The 24911-nt window shown below is 50.0% G+C and overlaps 2 protein-coding genes and 1 long non-coding RNA gene across 5 annotated transcripts in view; 1 reads left to right on the top strand and 2 right to left on the bottom strand.

The window, feature by feature from the left end:
* The window catches only part of LOC123578907, a 28398-nt gene extending 19134 nt beyond the window's left edge, over positions 1–9264 (bottom strand). Inside the window, exon 1 of the long non-coding RNA XR_006702559.1 lies at positions 8924–9264. This is a non-coding gene — a long non-coding RNA (uncharacterized LOC123578907). The remainder of the gene's footprint in view (positions 1–8923) is intronic.
* On the bottom strand, positions 1545–7447 carry DMAC2 (distal membrane arm assembly component 2). 3 transcript variants are annotated; one of them, XM_045442247.1, is made up of 6 exons: positions 7345–7447; positions 5784–5980; positions 4002–4082; positions 3340–3476; positions 3083–3245; positions 1545–2663 (listed from the first exon to the last, which is right to left on the bottom strand). In XM_045442247.1, exons 1-6 carry the CDS (start codon positions 7360–7362, stop codon positions 2486–2488), a joined length of 774 nt encoding a protein of 257 aa, XP_045298203.1. In that variant the 5' UTR covers positions 7363–7447; the 3' UTR covers positions 1545–2485. The 3 variants fall into 3 exon arrangements, with proteins under 3 accessions (XP_045298203.1, XP_045298202.1, XP_045298201.1); XM_045442246.1 differs by lacking the exon at positions 7345–7447 and adding an exon at positions 7170–7342; XM_045442245.1 differs by lacking the exon at positions 7345–7447 and adding an exon at positions 7172–7338 and having other exon boundaries at positions 5784–6020.
* A 1662-nt stretch (positions 9265–10926) lies between the features above and the next one.
* On the top strand, positions 10927–13039 carry ERICH4 (glutamate rich 4). Its single transcript, XM_045442259.1, has 2 exons — positions 10927–11163; positions 12299–13039. The coding sequence occupies exons 1-2, from the start codon at positions 10990–10992 to the stop codon at positions 12524–12526; spliced, it is 402 nt and encodes a 133-aa protein (XP_045298215.1). The 5' UTR covers positions 10927–10989; the 3' UTR covers positions 12527–13039.
* The last annotated feature ends 11872 nt before the right edge of the window (positions 13040–24911 follow it).

The following is a 24911-nucleotide window of genomic DNA, read 5'->3' as shown; positions in this document are numbered from 1 at the left end:
CTGATCGCCTCCCCCTAAGTCTGAGTAATGGAGCCCGCGGGAGCCGCTGGAGGCCAAGCGCACAGAGGAAGTGCCGAGTGTTGATGCAATGAAAGCCAGAGTGGGAGAAGACAGCCAGGGGCAGGGCCCTGAGCGCCCTGGAAGGGTCTCCCCAGCAGGCCTCTCCCACCCCCACCCCCACGCGGGGCTGGGAGAAGAATCTAGCTTCTCCCAGGGGTGAGAGGTCCTGCCATCAGGGCTGACGCTGCTCCTCCTGGGGGGTGATTGGAAATCTCAGGGTACAGCGTTGGTTGTTATGGAACTGGAACAGGGAAAGTCCATCGAAAGTCCGTCGTGGAGAGTGAAGAGCTGCCTTCCTGTGGAACACAGTTCTGGGGGGAGGTTGCGGGTCAACCATGAGCAGCCCGGTCCAACACCAACCTCCCTCAGCGCTGGGTCCCCCCCTCCAGATTACGTCAGGGCCTCTCTGGCTTCTCTCCTAACTGCAGGCCACACTGGAGTCCAAGTTCCAGTCAGCCGACCGGAGAGAGCCCTTAGAACCACCCAGCTGTACTAGCTAACTCATCACTTCCAGTAAGTGCCCACGGACCCGTGAACTTGGCCCATCTGTGTGATATCCACCGTCACTGGTCTAACACCCTTAGACCCCGGTGTCCCGCGGTTTCTGACTATATGTTTGCAAATCTTGCAATTCTTCTAGTGTAGAAAGCTGCACGCCCTGGGTCCCGGCGGACGTCTGCACTCTGGAGGGCAGAGATTTGACCCTTGGTATTTGTGGGTCTGGTGATAGCAGGGGTGCTTGTGAGGAGTCTGCAGGGGCGTAGATGCCTGCTTTCAAGGCCTCTGCTTGGGTGAGGTGAGCACAGGGTTGTTAAGCGCGGGAAGGCTGCTGGGCTCCTCGGACATTGGGAAGGGAAGCTCTAGTGACTTGGGAGCGTGAGATCGTCTGTCTCCTCTGATTCCAACCAGACGACCCCATTCCAGATTTTGGGTCCCTCGCGTACCAGTCAGCACCCACGCTTGCACATAAGAAACTTGTCAAGGCTGGGAATCCAACCGTCATAACTCGACAACCCACAGACTTCTAGGTTGTGTTTTCAGTTCTGGCCACCTGCTGGGAGAACTTTGAGGGGGGGCAGTCACAGAAGCTCCCCAGTTCTCAGACCCTAGCCTGAGCTAAGCAAACAGACTTGAGCCTGTCATTGTGAGCACTGAAGGGCATGCCAAAGAATGTGTCCAGCACCTATGTTTAGAATTGTCACTACCGTCACATGGGTCAGGTGCAGCAGCCCCGGGGGCTCCCGGGACACGTGCTTCAGCTGGCACCTCATCACAGCCCCAGGCGAGAGCTTGACTGTGGTGCCACCGCAGCCGTGGAATTCTCCATCCCGCTTCCCACCACCCAAGAGCTCAGCCCTGAGCTCCAAAGGCAGGACAGGACCAACCCCAAATCCCAGCTTTTGTGAGTCTGTCTCCTGGAACACTCCAGATGCCAGTGCTGTATGAGCGTGGATCCAGTCAGGAGAGAAACACCACATAGTAAATTGAGCAGGTGAAGTTTAATGTAAAGAATGATTGACTTGAATGGCAAACTGAAATAACGGACTCGCTGGTAAGGTGCCTCGGCATTTACTGGAGGTCCCCCAGGTGGGGTGCCGTGGAGAGTCATTTGCAGGGAGGTGCCTCAGTGGAGGCACAGCTCTGAAGCTGCCGGCGGAGGTGGGGGAGGTAGGGGGGTGGGTAGGGGAAGCTGCTGACCACTGAGCACTCAGGGCAGGGAGCCACACCAAAGAGTGAGCACACCGCCGCCGTCGTCGTCGTCGTCGTCGGGAACCAGGAAGCAAAAGCCTCTCCTCCTGGAACCTCTAGGGCGCCCTCTACTGACAAACCTCTTCGTGCCACTTAGCAAAGGCCCAGGTCAGTTTTCACGGAGCAAACGAGAACGCTGAATTTGGAGCCAATACGTGGGTAAGCGGCAACACTGTGGGACCTGGGGTGCTCCCGGCATCTCGTGAGTGCAGGCCAGGGATGCCATAGCCTGCGGTGAGCTGAGCGGTGTCACACCCCGAAGACCCGTCCCCTAGCGTGCCAGCAGCGCCCCCGTGTCAGCCAGGTCCGGGCAGGAAGCAGCAGCACACTCAAATAAAGATACTTGGAGAGTCTCTGGACACAAGAGCAGAGTCTCTTACGTGCTAGTGGGCAGGTGTGGGGAAACCGTGGGGGGAGCACAGCTCCTGGGGCTGGTAACCCTCCCCCAGGCCTGAAGAGGCAGGAGGAGGCGACTGTTGGTTGGAACCCAGGAGAGAAGCCTGTGGACAGAGCCTCCTGACAGGAGACAGGAGCTGTGACCTTTTCCCCCAGGATGCAGCCAGCCAGAGCCCAACCCCCACACCGAGTGAACCCGACGGAAGCCAGAAGTATGGGGAACCATGGGACACTCTGCCGGGTCCCGCTGAGATCCAGCCTGACGGTGGCTGGCCGAGGGCTAGGCAGGGGTGGGGCCGACTGTGTCCCGAGGCTGCTCCTCTGGCCCCAGCTTGAGGCCCTGGGCCCAGTCGGCCCCCAGGACCTCGCAACTAGGAAGCATCTCTTCCACCAGGATCCGAGTGAGGCCCGGACTGGACACGGCAGGGAGGTCCGAGATGTCCAGTCTGCGGAGGTTCCTGAGAGGAGGCACCAAGGGGGAGGCCCGCGTCAGGATGGCCTCTGTGTGGGGGAGGGGGTATGCCAGCCCCCACTTCAGCCCCCAGCTCCTTAACAGTAAAGTCCTCCAGGGTCCAGAAAACGTTAGAGCGGCTCAAGTACACAACACCCACCACGTTAATCCCGGACGCACACTCTAGCTCCTACTGTTTACAAAGTGCAAATGTCACAGGGTCTTCGTTGAAACCAAAAGGAAGAAAAACCAGGCATCCTTTCCCTCTGCCACAGATTCACCGCGACTGCTCATCTGTGCCGACCCCACACGTGCTCCGGATTAGTCGTGGCGGCAGGGACACGGGGACTGCCTGACGGGCCCCCTCCCCGCTTTCCCGCACCTGTCGGGTGGGAGCCCCCACCCTGGCTTGAGCCGCGGTCTCACCAGAGGTGGTGGAGGCAGGCGAGGCCCCGTTCAGAGACTCGGGGACAGCCGGCCAGCGAGAGCTCCTGCAGCGAGCTGGCCAGCGGGTGGAGGCGGCTGAGACACCAGTCATCCACGTGGGGGCAGCGCTGCAGCCACAGGGACTGGAGCTCCTTCAGGGCCACTGCAAGGGGGCGGGAGGGACGGCACTGAGGGCCTTTCTGGAACCCACCGCCAAAGGGAAAACGCACGGCCCTGCCCGTCTCCACCGCACTCACAGAGGCTGTCCAGGCCTTGGTAGTTGATGGCACAGCCGCTGGCATCGACGGCCTCTACGGGCACCGCCTGCAACTTCAAGAAGTCCAGAGAGAAGTGGCCACGCTGATTTGGCCGGATCCACTCCCTGCCCTGAAACCTGGAAGGGGGGGAGGGGTGTCAGCAGGACCCCCCCCCCCCCAGGCCTCCAGAGGATGCTCCCCAGCCCCGGGCGATATGGTCCCACGGGATCTGGTGCACTCGCTCTACATCAGGCCCTGAAAGTTTTCATGGGAACAAAATGAGGGGTAGATGCATAAATGACCTTTTTCAAAGAAGAAGGAGAAAAGGGAGAAAAACCAGGAGGAGGAAGGGAAGGAGGAGAAAGGAAGGGGCCAAGGAAAGAAAAGAAACATGGATATTTACTGAGCACGTGTGCTGTGCCAGGCCTGTTCCAAGTGCTTTGGTAGCAAAATGGCTTTGAATCTTTGTAGCAAACCTCATAGGTTGGGTACAACTGCTGTCCCGTTTTACAGGTGACAGAGCGGAACAAGTTCAGGAACCAGCCCCAAGCCCTAGACCCAGTAGGGGCTGGAGCCCGGAGCTCATGGGGAGTCAGGAGAGCCTCAGGGTCCGTGCTCCACGGCCTCCCCCCAGCCCACTTCGGACACTCGTGCCATCATACCTGACCGCGCCTCCCTGCTTCAGGATGAAATAGGCACCCGCGACGTAGGGACCGTATCGCTGGTTGATGTGGTTGAAGGGTCTGTGGAGAGAACAGTAGCTGAGGGTGTGGCCCCAGGAGGTCCCCCCGCACCCCTCCCCCACCATGCCCCGGTGCCGCCCAGAGTCTGCAGCAGCAGGTCTGGGACATGCAGACAGACAGACTGATGACACAGGCTGCAAGGATTTACTGGTATCTATTCAGTGCTGGGCACCAACAGATAGTGGCCCCTGCCCTTGTGAAGCTAATATACAGAAGGAAACAGATAACCAGGAGATTAAGGGCGAATTGCAGAGAGACTCTGTTCCACATGAAAACAACACAGAGGGACTGACTAGGAGTGCCTTGGGTCAGGGGTGGGGAAGCAGAACGCTACTTTATTAAGAAATACTTCATGCAGGAGGTGACGCTTGAGTAGAGATTTGAGTGGTGGGAAGAAAGTCGAAGGTCAAGGCAAAAGCCTGCCAGGCCGGGACAACAGCTAGTGTAAAGGCTCAGAGGCTCAAATTAGGATGGCAGAAAAAAATAGCCACATGGACACCATGCTGGTGGGCATAAGGGGAGTAGGGGTAGGGGTCTCAAGGCTCAGATTTTAGGCCTTGGAGTCTGGCTTCCATTCTAGTTGCAAGGGGAAACCATTTGAGGTTTTTAAGCAAAAGAGTGTTTTCCATTTTTTTTTTTTAATTTTTTTTTCAACGTTTTTTATTTATTTATTTATTTATTTTTATTTATTTTTTTTTTAATAATTTTTTTTTTCAACATTTATTTTATTTTTGGGACAGAGAGAGACAGAGCATGAACGGGGGAGGGGCAGAGAGAGAGGGAGACACAGAATCGGAAACAGGCTCCAGGCTCTGAGCCATCAGCCCAGAGCCCGACGCGGGGCTCGAACTCACGGACCGCGAGATCGTGACCTGGCTGAAGTCGGATGCTTAACCGACTGCGCCACCCAGGCGCCCCTCCATTTTTTTTTAAAGTTTATTTTGAGAAAGAGGGAGAGGGAGAGGGAGAGGGAGAGAGAGAGAGAGAGAGAGAGAGAGAGAGAGAGAGAGAATCCCAAGCAGGCTCCACACTGTGCAGAGCCCGATGTAGGGCTCAAACTTACAGAACTGTGAGATCATGATCTGAGCTGAAACCAAGAGTCTGATGCTTAACGGACTGAGCCACCCAGGCGTCCCTCTATTTTAGTTTCTTAAGAGTCCTTTGGATGATTTATAGACCATAGACTGGAAGAGGCAAAGGGGGATCAGTTTAGGAGATTAATGCACTAACCCTAACCATAAAATGAAGGGGCTGAGACCAGACTAAAATAGGACCAGTAACAACGGGTCAAATTTGCGATGATCTAGTATTTTATTGGCGGGCTAGAGGTGGAAGACAAGAGAAGAAGGATCAGGGAGGACTCCTTGGAATGTGGCCTGAAACACTGGGAACCGTGCTGCTGTTTCCTGGGATGGGGAAGGCTTGGGGGTGAACAGACTTTCTTAGGGGCAAGTCAAGGGCTTGCTGTTCCCCATGTTAAGTCTGAGGTGCCATCCATGTCTTGAGGTGCCTCCAAGAGATGGTGGGCAGCAGGTCACCCATATGAGCTCGAACCCTTGGGAAGGGTGTGGCTGGAGATGAAGATACAAGTGGGCAAGGCTGGTATGGAAGCCACACGGCTGTCTGGGAGTCACAAGGGCAGGATCTGAGTTCTCCCTGGTAAGGCCCAGCAGCAGGGTCTTTTTGACCAAGGGTTCTCACCGATTTTTCTGGTGCACCTTCGACACCCGCTTTCGGAGCAGGTGGTCCCTGAGAGCCTCCACGTCATAGAAGCGGTCAGCCAGGAACTGGAGCAGCGACCTCCCCTTCTTCTGATTGCCCTCGGGGGCCACCACCCTGCTCAGGCCACCGATGCTCCTGGTACCCCCATTCCATACTGGGGCCACCAGGTGCAGGGACTGGGGAGGATGGGAAAGGAGACACTGAGCCTGGAGTGTCCTGTGAGAGTCAGAGCCAGATACCCCTGTTCTTGGTCCATGAATTGTCACCCCCACACTGCTTCCTGGCTCACAAATTGCTCCTTTCAGAACTTCCAAATTCTGCTTTTGGGACCCCCCCCCCCAGATTTCCCCATGTTTCCCCCAAATTCAATCCTAAATTCTCTCTTTGATTTGGCCATTCTTGGTCATCCCAATTCTCCACCGATCTTTCCCCAAACCCTTATGTTTGTGTATTATCTGAGCTCTTAATTTCCCACAAAATATCCCCTTAATTATACCCCATTTTCCTTGGAGTCTTCCTAAATAACCCACTTCTATCTCCTCAAAATATATATATATTTTAAAGATTTTATTTGTAAGTAATCTCTACGCCCAATGCAGGGATCGAACTCACAACCCCCAAGATCAAAAAATATATATATTTTTAAAGATTTTATTTGTAAGCAATCTCTACGCCTAATGCAGGGATCAAACTCACAACCCCTAAGATCAAAAGTCCCACGCTCTACTGACTGAGCCAGTCAGGCGCCCCTCCCCAAAATATAATCTTAATTTTTCTTGGTTTCTCCAAACCACCCTTAATCTACCTCCTCTTCAATCTTCCTCCAGTCTTCTCTTAGCCTGCTCCAATTTCTCCTTCGTTTCAACCAAATTTTCTCAACAATTTGCCCAAATCCTTATTTTTCCTCAAAATTCCCAGGTTTCCAACCTCTCACTTTATTTTTCCCTAAATCCATTCCTTGATTTTACTCAGGTCTTCCTAAATTCCCTCCAGGAATATCGCAAGTTCTTCCCTTAATTTCCCCTAGGTCCCTCCCTCAGAACTGCTAAATTTGACCCTTTGTTTCCTGTCCTCAATTCCCATCATCCCTTTGCTTTTCCATAAAAATTCCGAACTGTCCCATGAGCTCTCCTCAACTGTATCCTTTTGTCTCTTACCGTAGGCCCTCAAACCCTGGCTTCTCCAAACCCTCCCTAACCCCCTTCCTTTGCAGGTCCCACTCCCAGGCACTCGCCAGCCCGACTCATTGAGCCCGCAATCGATCCCTCCCTCTGATTGGCTGGGTGCGCCATTTTCGGAACACACTCCCTGCTTCCGTCCCCGCCCCGCTTCCTCCCTAAAGCGCCTCGGCTATCTGCGACTCACACCGATCCTTCCCGACCCCCAGAGGCTGCGTGTCTGCGATCCCATCGCGAGCTTTAGTGGGAGAGGCCTTCTGCTGTCTCTTGCTCCTTGCCTCCTGGGTGTTGACAGAAACCCTGAAGGCTGAGACAGCAGAGCAGGCTTCAATCTGGGGGCTCATGGAGATCCGGTCACTTACCGCCTTGGGCGCCGCCATCTTGCTAGGCTACGTAACCGGAAGGGGCCGGTTTTTCTTAGTCCACCCGCTTGATTGTGCTTGAGACTACTTTTCCTAGGGTGACGCCCCCTCTATTTTTCCTACTCTCCTCTTAAAGGCACACGCACTTTTTACTCCGGTTTAGGGATTCCTCCTACTGCCATTTCCGTGGTCCTTACAATCAGACTCTGCAGGCTTCTCCTGGGAGATAGCGGTTAGTCCTTCCTGGTAGACTGGTAGAGTACCCTTCCTCCGACTGTACTCACAGTCCCCGTGAGCTGCTCTCTTCCTTCAGTTTTCATACTGACTAGGAAACTGAGTCATTCTTTACACCAGGATCAGGGAAGGAAAAGGTCTAGTGGGTGGTGCGGTTAGACTTCAGGATAAGAGAGATGAGGTCTCAAGACAAGTACTGTGATGTGTCTACAATTTCAGTTTGGAGTTCAACTCCATCTCTCAGTGTGAAGATTGAGTATGAAGTCTTGTGGATAGAATTATTTAGGTGTTTACTGAGTATCTAGCACGTGGCCCACACTGTTTTGGGTACTGGGGTTACTATGGTGAAAGACCAAGCCCTTATCTCAGGGAGTCAACATTCCATGGCTGAGAAAGGATTGACAAGAAACAAAAGAATAAGCAAGATAATTTTAGGTAACTCGTTTGATAAGAGGCAAATAACAACAGGCAATATAATAGGCAGTGACTAGGGAGTCAGGACATGAGTAAAAAGTCCTCTCAGAAGACGTGGTCTTTAAGTGGAGATGAAGGATAAGAAGGAAACAGCCATTCAAAGATCTAGGGGAAAGGTGTTCCAGGCAGCTGTAACAGCCAGTGCAAAGGCCCAGGGGTGGGAACCAGCTATCAGAGAGAAGTAGGAGACTAGGTCAGAGAGGCGGGCAGGAAGTGGACTGTGCCCTATTCCATTCTCAGGGGCATGTCATGATATGATTTACTTTTTTTTTTTGCGAATAAATAACAGGTTTAATGATCCATTTTTTTTGCACCCATAGCTACAGAGACATTATAATTCCGGGATATGCAACCATGCAACACAGACCAACTAGCCAATTCTAAACTAAACTTGGCTTCACAGGGTGCCTGGGTGGCTCAGTCGTTTGAGCGTCAGACTTATGCTCAGGTCATGATCTCACAGTTCGTGGGTGTGAGCCCCGCTTCAGACTGTGCTGACAGCTCTGGGCCTGGAGCCTGCTTCGGATTCTGCGTCTCTCTCTCTCTCTGCCCCTTCCCCACCCCCAATCGCACTCTGTCTGTCTCTCTCAAAAATAAATATTAAAAAAAATTAAAAATAAACATTAAAAAAATTAAAAATAAGATAAAATAAACTTGGCTTCTTACAACTACCCTGTACGTGCTGCAGTCCAAAATGACCCTAATCTCACATGAAAAGTTGTTATAGGGGAACCAGGAACCTGGCTTTGTGGCCAAATGTAAAAAACGGCAAGTGTAGTAATGGAAGTGGAAGTGTAGTAAACGAAGTGTAGTAATTTGGTGGGTAGTTTGAACTCTGGTGCCCTTCACTGTGCTGCTTCATTCTTCTTACTCTTGTTCTTTTGTCCTCCTTCCGCCCATCCATGATAGCTCTCGGTAGGTTTGAGTAAGCCATCTGAAACTTGTTCACTTCTTCGGGAGCTCACCACAGTGCTAACCTTTGCCATCAGTAGCTCTTAACAGACACTTGCTGTCTGAGGGCTCGCAGCCCTCCGCAGAACTTTCCTTGGAATGGGTTTAGTCTGACCATCATACTTCTTTAGGGTGATCAGCACGCTGCATGACAAACAGCACTTCTAGAAGAATCTGGTCAGCTTCATCAGGAAGTGCTTGCTCTCCAGCAGCACCATGGCTCAGCATAAGGCCCAAGAAATTCCTGGTTTACATTAAAAAAAATTGTTTATTTATTTTGAGAAAGAGAGTGAGAGAGAGCCCAGGAGAGGGGCAGAAAGAGGGAGGGAGAGACAGAATCCCAAGCAGGCTCCAGGCTGTCAGCAGAGATCCCAATGCGGGGCTCGAACTCCCGCACCGCGAAATCGTGACCTGAGCCAAAGTCAGCTGCTTCGCTGATTGAGCCACACAGGTGCCCCTGATTTACATTTTTTTAAAAGATTATTTCTGCCGGGTAGAGAACAGACCTTAGGCAGTAAGGGTGGAAGTGGGGGCCAGCCAAGAGGCTACTGCAGTAGTCCAAGCAAGAGGTGAATGGAGACAGGAGCAGGGATGGGGCAATGGAAAATGGTGAGAAGTGCTCAGATGATGAGTCTGTTTTGAAGGTTGAGACAATAGCTCAGGAAACTAAAAGGATGGGAAGGCCAATTATGGAGACAGGGAGACTGGGAAAGTGATAGATTTGAAAGGGCAAGTGCGGCGGGCTGAAGAGAGCCCCCCACTCCACACGCACCCCTCCAAAATTCATGCCCTGATCCCTGGAACTTGTGAACCTGTTGTTTTATATGGTAAAAGGAAGGCATGATTAAGTTAAGAATCTTGAGACAGGGCGATTATTCTGGATGATCAAGATGGGCCCAATGCAATGACAAGGGTCCTGTTAGCTAGAAGGCAGAGGGTCAGTCAGTAGGAGATGTGACGGTGGATGCAAGAGTGATTCAAAGAAGCCAAGGAATGTGGTGGCTTCTGGAAGCTGGGAAAGCCTTGGAAATGGATTCTCCCCTAGAGCCTCCAGAAGGAGCCCAGCCTTGTGGACCCATTTTAGACTTCTGGTCGGCAGAACTACACTAACTGTGCGTTGGTTTAAGCTACAAAGTGGTACTTTGTTACAGCGGCAGCAGGAAACTAACACAACGGGGTAGGTCCCAGTTGAGAGCTGTGTTGACCATATTCACCTTGAGACGCCTGAGACATCTAGGTGGAGATGCTGAGTAGGCGTCTGGAGCTCAGTACGGAGGTCAGACTGGGGTCTGAGACCTGGGAGCCATGGGTGTGCAGGTGGAGTTCAAACCCTGGGCCTGAGAGAGGGACTCTAGCAGAGGGAGGTCCACACCCCAGTCTTTCCCATGGCAGGGCCCACGCTGACAGCGATGGACTCTGTGGGCAAGTCAGGGGTCAGCAGCGCCCACTGCTCAGCTGTGGGCCAGCAGCCTGGACCCTGTGGCACCGCAGCTGAGGCATCGTGGCCTGGAAGCCACCCCTGGCCCCTCAGGCACACTAACTGGAAAGCCCTGGGGTGGCCCAAGTGGGGAAGACAAGGTCCAAGCCGGAGAATGCAGAGGAAGTGTGGAGGCTGAGGAGGAGCAGTGGGAGGGACACAGGAGGGGATGGGACAGATGAGGCCAGGCATCCACAGACCACAGCACCCACGAGGGGTTAGGCCTGAGAAGGGCTCAAGAAGGGTGGGGGTTTTGGCGTCCGCCAGAGGGGCTGTGGCTGGGCCCTTGTGAGCAGAGCTGAGGTTAGACTTTAGAAGGAAGAAAACCCCCATGAGGCTGCCAATTCTTACCAGAGAGTGGACTTTGGAATTCTGTCCCAGGCACCTGCTCCCCCCATCCTCCGCTCTTTGCTCCCTCCCCCCCCCCACTTCCCCCACCAGCTCCTCAGGGGACTGGGTCATTCTGGACCTTGTCACTTTCTGCTCCTGTCTGCCACTACTCAGAGACTATGGAACTGTGGAGGCAACTGAGGCAGGCGGGACTGGTGCCCCCAGGACTGGGCCCACTTCCCCGCGCCCTGAGGGACCCCCCGCCAGTGAGGAGAGCTGGCCAGACCCTCTCGTTCCCAGGAGTAGACACTGCAGGTGCCAGGGAGAGTCTGCTGTGGATCTTGGAGGAGCTGGTGAGTGAGGGGTTTGGAAGGGCAAGAGATGGGGGCAGGTGGGGGTGGGGACTGAGAACTCCTGGGTGAATGGGAATGAATAAAATTGCAAAGGGGCCAGAGATTGAAGGGCAGAAATTAATAGACAAGAAAAAAAAAAAAGGAATTAAGAGACAAGAATAGAGAAACAAGCAGAGAGAGAGAGAGAGAGAGAGAGAGAGAGACAGAGACAAAGAAAGACCCAAAGAGTGAGAGTCAGGAGTAGAGACTGAGACAGAGAGACTCAGAAAAAGAGAGACAGAGATAGAAAGCAGAGATGGAGAGCAACAGAGACAGAGACTCAAATTAAATCTGAGACAGAGAGATGGAGACAGGCAAAGGCAGGGGCAGAGAAATAGAGACAGACAGAAAGGGATATGGAAGTACATAGAGACAGACAAGGGGGGGACAGAGAACAAATTCAGGTAACAAAAGAAAGACACACAATAAGGGAGGCACAAAGATTCAGAGACACACAGAGAGACAGTGAAGGATAATGAAATAGAGACAAAGACAGGGGGAGACAGAGGCAGAGATCCAGAGACCCTGGGAGAAGCAGGCTGGCAGTCAGGATCCGGGACACAGGGAGGACCCCGCCCAGGGGCTGCAGGCCTGGATTGTTAAAGAAAAGCTTACTTGTGACTTGTCTTAAAGACAGTAAAGTGATAGGTGGAGGGACCACTTCAGTGGGGGAGAGAGAAGGGCTCAGCTCTGAACACAGTAGGGGCAAGTGGGAATTTGTAGCGAAGGAGCGAGTGGGGGTCAGTGGATGGAAAATCTAAGTGAAAGCATCAGGGGGAAGAGGGGCATCTGGCTCCACCTATCCACTAACTGGATTCTTGCTGGAGACAGGCCAGGGAGATGAGACGTGAGCTGGGCAAGGGATGGGGCGCGAGGAACCAGATCAGATAGCGGGAGTGATCAGTCGGGAGATTCTTGGTAAAACTGGATTTACGAGGAAACGCACAGATAGGCCCAGAGAGGGTTTAGGAGCTTGGCTGAACTTTGGTCAAGCAAAGAATCTTCTCCAGGACTCCAGCAGGTTGGGGGGGGGGGGCACGCTGACCCCCCTGCCCTCCGGGGCGGGGTGCCCATGACTTCCCCTTCCCACTGGCAGGGGCGCCTCCGCCAAGTGGACGTCCAGCTGCTGGGCCAGCTGTGCAGCCTGGGGCTGGAGATGGGGGCTCTGCGGGAGGACCTGGTCACCTTCCTGGAAGAGGAGGAGAGCCTCGTGGAGGAAGAGGAAGACGAGGAAGAGCCCGAGGGGAAGCAGGAGGAGGGACACTTGGGGGTCTCCTTCTCAGCCCCAGGCCACCAACTCCCGGACTTTGAGATGACGATCTGAGGCCCTGCCAGGTGCTTCTGATTGACACACGAACGAGATGCAAATTTATGCAAAGGAGGGGGGATTTGCGGGTCAACTCAACCTGCCGACACATTTTGGAATCAACACCTGTTCCTTAAGCAAATACATTCTCTGAAGATGTCTGCACGGAGATTGAGGGGCTGGCCTGGGACCCCCGGGGTGTGTTTGCAGGCGAGGTGGGAGGTTTGCAGAGAAACTGTAGGTGTATTTGCAGGTGGGTTGCAGGGGAGACGTGGGTCTTTGCAAACAGGATGGAGATGCTTGCAGGTGGGCAAGGCTGCCCAGTATGGCGCCCCCCCCCCCCCACAAGTGGCTGTTGAGCACGTGAAACATGGCTGGTCTGAAGTGAGGTGCGTGGGACACGGAACTACAGATCGAATTTCGAAGGCTTCCTATGATCAAAAGAATAGTTAAGACATTTCAACAATCTAAAAATTTTGTTGAGATGCTATTTTCTGCATAATGGGATAAATAAACATATTACTAAAATTAGTTTCTCCTGTGTATTTGAAAATTTTTTTAATGTGGTAAAATGTATATAATGAGTTTCCATTTTAGCCAAATTATTTTTTATTTAAAAAAATTTTTTTAATGTTTATTTATTTTTGACAGAGAGAGAGAGAGAGACAGAGCATGAGCCGGGGAGGGGCAGAGAGAGAGGGAGACACAGAATCCGAAGCAGGCTCCAGGCTCTGAGCTGTCAGCACAGAGCCTGACGTGGGGCTTGAACTCACAGACCTCGGGATCATGACCTGAGCCGAAGGTGGACGCTCAACTGACTGAGCCACCCAGGCACCCCCCAATTTTTTTTTAATGATTATTTATTTTTGAGGGAGAGAGAAGAGAGAGTCAGAGCACGAGCAGGGGAGGGGCAGAGAGAAAGGGAGACACAGAATCCAAAGCAGGCTCCAGGTTCTGAGCTGTTAGCACAGAGCCCGATGTGGGGTTAGAACTCATGAACCGTGAGATCATGACCTTGAGCCGAAGTCGGGCGCGCCGCTGTCAGAATCTCCTTCCTTTTTGTGGCTGAATAATATTCCATTGTAGAAACACGCCACATTTTGTTTATCCATATTTCTGTCAATGGGCTCTTGGATTGTTTCCACCCTTTGTCAACTGTGAATAACATTGCTGTGAACAAGGATGTGCAGATATCTGTTCAAGTCCCTGCTGTCGATTCTTTTGGGGATATACCCAGAAATGGAATTGCTGGATCCTGTGGTAATTCCGTGTTCAAGTTTTCTGAGGAACCCGCAGACTGTTTTGCACAGCAGCTGCACCATTTGACATCCCCACCAGCCATGTGCGAGGGTTCCAACTTCTTTCCATCCTCACCAATGCTTATTTTCTTTTTCTGTTCATCCTAATGGATGGGAGGTGGTATCTCATTATGGTTTTGATTTGTGTTTCCCTAATGATTAATGATTTTGAGCATCTTTTCGTGTGCTTGTCTGTTTTACATTTATTTATTTATTTATGTCTTTAGAGCATGTGTGAGGGGAGGGGAGGGGCAGAAGGAGGGAAAGAATCTTATGCAGGCTCCACAGCCACCATGGAGACTGGCTGCAGATTCCATCTCATGCCTGTGAAATCATGACCTGGGTGGAAATCAAGGTTTGGACACTTATCCGACTGAGCCACCCAGGTACCCCCTTTTTTATTATTTTTTAAAAATATTGTTTTAGTTTTTATTTATTTTTGAGAGAGGGTGGGGGGAGGGTCGGAGAGAGGGAGACACAGAATCCTAAGCGGGCTCCAGGCTCTGAGCTGTCAGCACAGAGCCCAATGTGGGGCTCGAACTCACAGACTGCAAGATCATGACCTGGTTGGATGCTCAACCGACTGAGCCACCCAGGTGCCCCTATTTTTTTTAAAAAGATTTTATTTTTCAGTAGCCTCTACACCCAATGTGGGGCTTGAGGCTCCAACCCTGAGATCATGAGTCACATGCTCCACTGATGAGCCAGCCAGGTGCTCCTTTTTACATTTTTATTTTTTCAAGTTTATTTATTTTGAGAGAGACAGAGACAGTGTGAGTGGGAGAGGGGCAGAGAGAGAGAGGGAGAGAATGAGAATCCCAAGCTGGCTGCGCACGGTCAGCACAGAGCCCAATGCGGGACTCGAACTCACAAGCTGAGAGATCATGACCTGAGCTGAAATCAAGAGTCAGACGCTCAACCGACTGAACCACCAAGGCGCTTCACATTTTTACATAGTTTTTTAAATGTTTATCTATTTTGGGGGGGAGGGAGGGGCAGAGAGAGAAGGAGACACAGAATCCGAAGAAGGCTCCAGGGTCTGAGCTGTCAGCACAGAGCCTGACGTGGGGCTCAAACTCACAAACCGCGAGATCATGACCTGAGCTGAAGTCGGACACTCAACCCACTGAGCCACGCAGGCGCCCCACCTATTTACATTTTTAAATATGACGGCTAGAAAATTGAAAATCATGATCAAATCTCCCGTTTTTTTTACTACATGTCACCATTTCAGATGGTCGTTAAATGGAATGTGGGTGTGAGCACATGGGCAACGAGGGTTTCTAGGTGTTTCAGAGCTCCACCTGCAGGAGGCAGATATCTGTGGGTGGCGTCCCCCTTGCACATGTCCCTATTCCTGAGGTCTACGTTTGCAGAAAGGATGCCTACGTCAGCAGGGGGAGGGCTCCCGCCTAAGTAGAGACATCTCTTCAGGGGAGACATTTGGATGCTCATAAGATCATTACTCCTGGCGAAGACAAACACATGCTCACGTTTTTGTAATTCTTCATCAAACCACTTTCTAGTTGGGAGTGAGGATGTTCCCAGAGAAGTGATATGTTGGCGGAAGAGGTGCTGAGTCCCTGTCCGTGGGGATTTCCTCCTTAGAAAAACCTGCTGCTTTTTGTCCAGGGGAGTCCTGCAAGACTGGGAGAGGGGAGGTACAGGAGGATTAAGGGGTTCAGGCTCCATCCCCAAACTGATCCTTCTTTGCCAACCTTAGCCAAGTCTGCGGCTGCGGGGAAATCTGCTGTGGGGGTGGGGGGAGGGCACTGAAAGTCAGACCCCAGCACCCGGGGAAGGAGAAAGACACCCCAAGAGCATACAAAGTAACAGAGCTCCTCTCCCTCATGAGATACTCTAGAGAGAGGCTGAGGACAGTCTGGGGTCTCTCGAAAGCTCTGTCCAGGCTGTGCGAGTCAGATGACTCAGACCACCAAAAGCTGGAAGAGGAAAGAAACGGAATCTCTCCTAGACTCTCTGGGGGGAATGTGGTCCTGCTGATACTTTGATTTTGGATTCCTGGCCCCCAGAACTGTTGCAGAACAAACTTCCTCTTGTTTGAAGCTACCAAGTGTGTGGTAATTGGTTATGGCAGCCACAAGCTGCCAAACTAATGCAGTGTCCCCCTCCAAGGCAAGAAGACCACCCCCCCCCAATAGAAATAGGGAGATGTGTCTTCCCAGCACTAGCTCCCTAATCCCTCAGATCCTGTGGGGCCCTGAGGAGACACCTAATACCTACGGCTATCACATCCCCAGCACCCACCCCCACCAAGCCCCCGCCGCTGCATTCCCCATCCTGTTCTTGGCTTGAGCCCATTGTGCACAAGGACAGTCACTAACTCTATCATCCCTCCTGGATTCAGACACAGGCACCTTCTGTGCAAAAGGGCTTCCCTCACCCCTGGGCCCTGGTATCTGCTGGACGAACAGGACCCAGGTTCAGAGTGAGGAGCTCCTATTGTCACCTCCAGTGGGGATCGGCTAGGGGATGGTTTTTACAGCCTTTTTTTTTTTTTTTCAACGTTTATTTATTTTTGGGACAGAGAGAGACAGAGCATGAACGGGGGAGGGGCAGAGAGAGAGGGAGACACAGAATGGGAAACAGGCTCCAGGCTCTGAGCCATCAGCCCAGAGCCCGACGCGGGGCTCGAACTCCCGGACCGCGAGATCGTGACCTGGCTGAAGTCGGACGCTTAACCGACTGCGCCACCCAGGCGCCCCAGCCTTTTTTTTTTAAATGAATATAATTTATTGTCAAATTGGCTTACATACAACACCCAGTGCTCATCCCAACAAGTGCCCTCCTCAATGCCCATCACCCATTTTCCCTTCTCCCCCACCCCCCCATCCACCCTCAGTTTGTTCTCTGTATTTAAGAGTCTCTTGTGGTTTGCCTACCTCCCTCTCTGTTTGTATCTATTTTTTCCCTTTCCCTTCCCCCATGGTCTTATGTTAAGTGTCTCAAGATCCACATATGAATGAAAACATATGAGATCTGTCCTTCTCTGACTTATTTCACTCAGCATAATACCTTCCAGTTTCATCCACATTGCTGCAAATGGCACGATTTCATTCTTTCTCATTGCCAAGTAGTATTCCATTGTATATATAAACCACATCTTCTTTATCCATTCATCAGTTGATGGACATGTAGGCTCTTCCCATAATTTGGCTATTGTTGAAAGTGCTGCTATAAACATTGGGGTACACGTGCCCCTATGCATCAGCACTCCTGTGTCCCTTGGGTAAATTCCTAGTATTGCTATTGCTGGGTCATAGGGTAGATCTATTTTTAATTTTTTGAGGAACCTCCACACTGTTTTCCAAAACAGCTGCACCAGTTTGCATTCCCACCAACAGTGCAAGAGGTTTCCCGTTTCTCCACATCCTCACCAGCATCTGTTGTTTCCTGATTTGTTATTTTAGCCACTCTGACCAGTGTGAGGTGGTATCTCGGTGTGGCTTTGATTTGTACTTCTCTGATGATGAGTGATGTTGATCATCTTTTCATGTGTCTGTTGGCCATCTGGATGTCTTCTTTGGAAAAGTGTCTATTCATGTCTTCTGCCCATTTCTTCACTGGATTATTTGTTTTTCAGGTGTTGAGTTTGGTAAGTTCTTTATAGATATTGGATACTAGCCCTTTGTCTGATATGTCGTTTGCAAATATCTTTTCCCATTCCATCAGTTGCCTTTCAGTTTCGTTGATTGTTTCCTTTGCAGTGCAGAAGCTTTTTTTCTTGAGGTCTTGAGGTTCTTGAGTTCATTTTTGCTTTTAATTCCCTTGCCTTTGGAGATGTGTTGAGTAAGGAATTGCTGTGTACAGCCTCTTTTTTGAGGGTAATTACAGATTTTTATATAGTCAATGTGTTTCATTGATTCTTTTGATGCTGGAATCATCTCCAGTTTGGTCATTGATTGGGCCAGAGCAAAATGCCAGGTGACATTTTCAAAAGAAAGAAAATTCTCCCATGGGGGAGTAAGACATTCAGGTCTCACCATTTCTGTAGCCTTTTTTTATAGCTATAGTTGATGTGGAATTCATATGGAGGATGAGCACAGCCATTTGCCCTGTGAGGCAGGGCTGGCTTCACAGGTTAGCAATCTGTGCAATCACACACTTAGAAGGGCCTGAACTGTCTCTAAAACTATGCTTTTGGCATCCTGAGATTACTAATGAGTTTTGAACAAGGAGTCCTGCATTTTCACTTTACGTTGCGTCCTGCCATTTATGTAGCTGGTTGCCCAAGGAGTGACCATGGATTGATGGGCTCTTGTAAAAAGACAGGTTGAGGCACCAGGGGCTGCAATATGTACTCTAGCCACTAGAGGGCGGCAGCACCCCAAGGTAACCTGGGGAGATGGGAAGGCCCACCAACATTTTGCTTTTTTCTACTCTGTGTACTTGTATGTCTCTAAATGTCTCCCCCCCACCCCCCACCCCCACCCCCGCCCCAGTCTCTGTAGCTCTCAGCGGAATGTTTTCCAGCCTGAAGGTACTTTAGAGATACACATTTAAAAAAAAATTGTTTTTAAATTTTATTTTAGAGAGAGTGTAAGTGGGAGAGAGGGGCAAAGGGAGAGAGAGACTCTCTCAGACTTGGGGCTCGATCCCACATTCTTAGGATCATGACCAGAGCTGAAGTCAAGAATCGGATGCTCGGGGCGCCTGGGTGGCGCAGTCGGTTAAGCGTCCGACTTCAGCCAGGTCACGATCTCGCGGTCCGTGAGTTTGAGCCCCGCGTCGGGCTCTGGGCTGATGGCTCAGAGCCTGGAGCCTGTTTCCGATTCTGTGTCTCCCTCTCCCTCTGCCCCTCCCCCGTTCATGCTCTGTCTCTCTCTGTCCCAAAAAAAAAATAAATAAACGTTGAAAAAAAAAATAAATAAAGAGCTTCCAGTTTAGTGGGAAGACATGAAAAAAGAATCGGATGCTCAACGGACCAAGCCACCCAAGCACACCAGAACACACATTTACAATTTCACAATCCAAGGTGGGAAGCAGGGTGATCACAACTGTCTGACTCAAATACGAACAGCATTAAATAGATATAATAAGGTCTATGCTAAACATTGGTCTTAGGATAGTATTGCAGAGACGGGGAAGGGAAAAGTGTGTGTGTCATGGTGATGGGGAAGAAAGTACTTGAGTTCCCATTTTCTAAGAGGGAAGTGAAAAATCACTAAGTAGCCTCAGAGTATGTTGAGCAGAGATGACTAGGGTTCCATCCAGGGGAGCTGGTGCTGTTCACAGAGAAGTCAGGTCTTTTCTGGGGTCACCTTGAGACAGAACACACAGCAACACAGGGCTTATCAGGGCAATGTCTAGCATGGTCAGCAATACAAGAAAGAACATCTGATGGCAGGGAGCCAGAACTGTTGTGCTCACAGTGTGAATATCAGGACTAGAATAAAAATTGCCTTGTTCGAGCTGCAGTGGGATTGTGTAACAAATTCAGATGTCCCTGGGGTTGTAGGCCATCCACATCAAAATGATATCTCTGTTCTGGCCAAGCCTTACACACCTGATTAAGATTCGTCCAAGAAGCCCAAACTTCTTAGGTCTTTGTCCATATGACATATGATGGGGACTGACCTTTTTCTTTATCTCTCACTGTTTTTTGAGTTAGGGGGATGGAATTAAAAACTCATGGGGCGCCTGGGTGGCTCAGTCGGTTGAGCGTCCAAATTCGGCTCGGGTCATGGTCTCACGGTCCGTGAGTTTGAGCCCCGCGTCGGGCTCTGTGCTGACAGCTCAGAGCCTGGAGCCTGCTTCCGATTCTGTGTCTCCCTCTCTCTCTGACCCTCCCCCATTCATGCTCTGTCTCTCTCTGTCTCAAAAATAAATAAACATTAATAAAATAAAATAAAATAAAATAAAATAAAATAACCAACTCATAATCCTTGTTTGATTCATGACCCAGTATCATCACCAGTCTGTCAATGCCTGCCATCCTTTTTTAGAGAAGTATTACTTATTTAATACTTTACTTATATATTTGGAGGCAGGCTCAAGTTGTAGCTTCCAGAAAGATCTCCATGTTGGGATTAGAGATGGAGATTGCTAGGGAAGCTGTTGCTACTTCCTGGAGAGAAAAACTGGAAAATCGAGACTCTTTATTGGCCTCAGGCCACAGCACCTCTACAGCCTCTCGGTAGCAACAAGATTGGGAACCACTGGCTCCGTTGGCCTGAGTGCCTGGAGGCACAATGTGCATCTCACAACCCACTCTGCTTTTCCACATCACACACATATGGCTCTGCTGTCAGTCAGTCCGGGAATTGATGTTTGTAGCTTGTCAGGCTTTGATGGGCTTTCCAAGGTGATTGGAGGAGAATGAGATAAGTCAATCTGGGCATCTCTCCTAGGCCTCACTGGGGCATCTCCACAATGGAGACCCAAGACCTTCATTCCTCCCACCTCCCAGCCTGACCCTCCCCGGGTCTTCCTCTTCTCAGTCAAGGTCAAGAGCATCCCTCAGGTGCTCAGTTCAGGAAATTGGCATTATCCTTGATGCCTCCATTCCATCACCAAACCTGAGATCTGTCCACAAAATATAAATAGAATCCAAACCACCATCATTCCTAAGTAAGGGTATTGTGACAGTCTCCTGACTGGTCTTCCCGTTGTCTCCTTGGGTACACCGTCCTGTACACCAATCTCCCCACTTAGGATCTCTGTTTCTCAGGGATGATTTCCTTCAAAACCCCAGGTCATTCTTCTTCTGTTCTAAGCCCTCCTGCTGTTCACATCTCAATCACACCAAAACCCAAAGTCCTCCCACAGCCCACAGGCCCTACATTGATGATACCTAGAGTGAGGATGGCCTGCTAGAAGACAAGAGTTTCCACCAGAAAGTCAATCAGCTCAACACTTTGGTTGAGAAAGTCTTGCAATGAAGAAAATGTCAGCTGAAAGAAATAGGGCACTTAGTGATGTGGCCCATCTACTGTGTGGCCCAAGCTCCTGAGCTCCTTGCAGATGACTCTTTGAGTGGCCCTGCCCCATCCACCCTGTTCCTGCCCTTCCTTCCCAAGCCATCGTACTCACCCGTGTGTTCCAGCCACAGTGGTTTCCTGACCCTTCCTCCACATTCAAGCCAGCTCCTGCCCCCGGGCATAGGTGTTTCTTGGAATAATCTTCGTGCAGAGATTTACATTACTGCTTCCTCCCTCTCTTCAGGTCTCACTCAGATGTCACCTCACCATGGTAGATTTCACTGAGCATCTTATACAACAAGAAAGATCCCCTCGTGATACTCTCACTCCTTCTCCTTCACCTTATTTTGTTTTCTGTTAGATGACCTAGAAGACAGAAATACTGCTTTTTTATATCTTTTCTTCCAGGTTTATTGAGTATAGTTGACAGTCAATATCGTCTTAGTCCAGGTGCACAACATCCTGATGTGATACATGTACATATTGTGAAATGATCTCCTCAAGAAGTGGAGCAAACCTGCACCACCTCACATAGTTACAAACTTTTCTCTTAGTAACTTTCAAATGTGTAAGATGGTATTGTTAACTATAGTCACCATGCTGTACATTATGTCTGCAGGACCTACTTATCTGGAGGATTTTATCTTGTTATCACCTTTCCTCCTCCCCACCACCCCTGCCTCTCAGGCAAGGTAGCTATAAACTGTTCTCTTCAAGATTCCACATATAAGCGAGATAGTACAGTATCTGTCTTTCTGTGACTGACTGCTGCCACTCAGCACAGTGCCCTCAAGGTCCTTCCATGTTGTGGCAGATGGCAAGAGTTCCTTCTTATTTATGGCTGAATAATATTTCATTGTATAAGGTCCCACCTTTTCTTTATGCATTTAACACTTGATGGGCTTTTGGGTTGTTTCCCTGTCTTGGCTGTTGTGAATAAGGCTGCAATCAACATGGGGGCTCTGATATTGTTTTGAAATAGTGATTTCATTTCTTTTGGAGATACACCCAGAAGTGGAATTGTTACATCGGAAGGTAGTTCTATTTCTAATTTTTGGAGGACTCTCCATATTGTTTTCTACAGTGGCTGCACCAGTGCACATTCTGACCAACACTGCACAAGGCCTTCTTTTCCTCCACATTCTCCATATCACTTGCTCTCTCTTGTCTTTAGATACTGGCCACTCTAACTGTGGGGTGATTTTATTGGGGTTTTGGTTTGGTTTCCTGATGACTAATGATGTTGAGCACCTTTTAATGTACCTGTTGGCTAGCTGTATGTCTCCTTTGAGAAAATGCCTATTCAGCTGCTCTGCCCATATGAATAAGATCATTTGGGGGGTTAATTGCTTATGAGACATATGAGTTGCAAATATTTTCTCCCATTTGGTAGGTCGCCTTTTCATTTTGTTGACTGTTTCTTTTTTTTGCAGAAACTTTTTATTTATTTATTTTAATGTTCTTGAAGTAGGTTTCACATCCAGAGCCCAACAGAGGCTTGAACTCATGACCCAGAGATCAAGACCTGACCTGAGCTGTGATCAAGAGTTGGACACTTTGCTGACTGAGCCACCCAGGTGCCCGTGCTGTGCAGAAGTTTTTAGTTTGTTGCCGTTGAACTTGCTTATTTTTTCTTTTTTTAATGTTTATATATTTTTATTTTGAAAGAGAGAGAGAGAGAATGAGGGAGGAGCAGAGAGAGAGGGAGGAGAGAATCCCAAGCAGGCTCTGCACCATCAGTGCAGAGCTTGATGAGGGGCTCGATCCCATGAACTGTGAGATCACGACCTGAGCCGAAATCAAGAGTTGGATGCTTACCCAACTGAGCCACTCTGCACCCCCCACACTTGTTTATTTATCCTCTAACTGTTGATGCTTTTGGTGTGAAGTCCAAAAACTTATCACTAAGTCTGACGTCAAGGAGCTTACTGCCGTTGTTTTTTTCTTCTTCTTTTTTTTAAGTTTATTTATTTATTTGAGAGAGACAGAGATAGTGCAAGTGGGGAAGGGGCAGAGAGTGGGGAGAGAGAGAATCCTCAGCAGGCTCCATGCTGCCAGCACAGAGCTCCACCCAGGGAGGGAACCTACAAAACTGCGGGATCATGACTCAGATGAAAACAAGAGCTGGACACTCAACCGACTGAGCCACCCAGGTGCCCCTGCCTGTGTTTTTTTTTCTACTGGTTTTGTAGTTTGAGGTCTTACATTCAAGATTGTAATCTGATTTGAGTGAATGTTTGTCTATGGTGTAGCTAGTGGTCTAGTTTCATTCTTCTGGATGTGGCCGTCCAGTTTTCCTAACACCACTTATTGGAGAGATGGCCCTGTCTCTACTTTATATTCTTAGCTGCTTTACCATTAAATAATTAATTTCAAACATTAACCCACTGCCCTCTTAGGACATACTTTTTCCACCACAAGTTGGTTTGAGATGAAACCACTCAGATTGAGAAACTGTGTAAGAAGCCAATCGTGCTCAAATTAGAGAAGCTGTAAAGACTTTTCACACTCAAGATGATGTAGCACCCTCCTGTTATAGCCACACGTCAAAGAGCAGACAATATTGGAGCAGTTGCTCCAAGAGACTGAAAACACCATCAGGATCTGGCCCTTCCATCTTTTTTTTTACATTTATTTATTTTTGAGAGACAGAGAGAGACAGAGCACAAGTGGGGAGGGGCAGAGAGAGAAGGAGACACAGAATCTGAAGCAGGCTCCAGGCTCCGAGCTGACAGCACAGAGTCTGACATGGGGCTCGAACTCACAAACCCCAAGATCATGACCTGAGCCGAAGTCAGACGCTTAACTGACTGAGCCACCCAGGTGCCCCATGAGAGGCTGATGTTTAAATGCTTCCTTTTGATGATGAGGCAAAAGAGCCAGAACAATGCAGGCTGCCCATCCCCAGGTGAGCCCCAGGAGAGATGTTCCCACTAGGTGGTTGTTCCCCTCACACCCTGTCCCCTCCATGGTCTCTCCTGAGCCAGGGTCCTTCCTCTGGGACTTCAGATTCATCACATCCCTGCATCCCTGCCCAAGTGTACCTGGCAGGTGTCTCAGCCCACCAGCAGGCAGGGATGCTGGGGCTTTGTGGATCCAAGCTGCAAAGACTCCTGGATAAAGGGAAGGTCAGTTTAACAAGCCCAGGGCTACTGAGCCCAGTGTGGGTCCCACAGCCCAGGGCTGCGTGAGGGTCAAAAACGGAGAAGAAATCCAGTGTCTTAATGTGATTCCCTAAGGTAGTTTGAATCCAGAATGATGGCAGTCCCAAGAGCACCATCTGGCTCTCTGGGGTAAGGATGGGTGATTTTCCAAGATCAGTTGCTCTGGAACCATTTCCTGTGATTTGAAGTTCTCACCTGCTCTGAGGGGTGGGGGGCCCTCGATGCCCTATCCTGGGGTTGTGAGTGGAAGGAAAGTCATCAAGAGGCATTTTCTGTTCGCTTTGAAAAATGTTCTCTTAGGGGAGGGGAAGAAAAAAAAAAAAAAGAGGTTAGAGAGGAAGAGAGCCAAAGCATAAGAGACTCTTAAAAACTGAGAACAAACTGAGGGTTGATGGGGGGGGGGGTGGGAGGGAGGGGACGCTGGGTGATGGGCATTGAGGAGGGCACCTGTTGGGATGAACACTTGGTGTTGTATGGAAACCAATTTGACAATAAATTTCATATACAAAAATTAAAAAAATAAAAAAATAATAAAAACTGAGAATAAACTGAGGGTTGATGGGGGGGTGAGAGGGAGGGGGGAGGGAGGGTGATGAGCACTGAGGAGGGCACCTGTTGGGAGGAGCACTGGGTGTTGTATGGAAACCAATTTGACAATAAACTTCATATTTAAAAGAAAATGTTCTCTTAGCCTTAACCATCTCTTAATACAGTGGGAGACTCCTCTCTTTTGTGCTGCTGCAGGCCACGTGCTTCACCTTGAGGGCGCTAATTCAGCTGAATATCTTCAGAAAAGGCAAAGGATTTCTTAAATATAAGGGGGAACTTCAACGGACACAGAGAGAACCTGAGTTAGAAGGTTCCCAACCTGCTCAACTCTGGTGTCTGCCTCCTCATCCCCAGCCCTCATTTTTCCTTTTTTATTTGGTAATTAAAATTTTTATGTTAATTTTTTAAGTGGCTTTACATGGGGCTTGAACTCATGACCCTGAGATGAAGA

Source organism: Leopardus geoffroyi, chromosome E2 (genome assembly GCF_018350155.1).
Source record: "Leopardus geoffroyi isolate Oge1 chromosome E2, O.geoffroyi_Oge1_pat1.0, whole genome shotgun sequence".
NCBI classification, from domain to species: domain Eukaryota; kingdom Metazoa; phylum Chordata; class Mammalia; order Carnivora; family Felidae; genus Leopardus; species Leopardus geoffroyi.
This window is presented reverse-complemented; position numbering and strand designations above follow the sequence as displayed.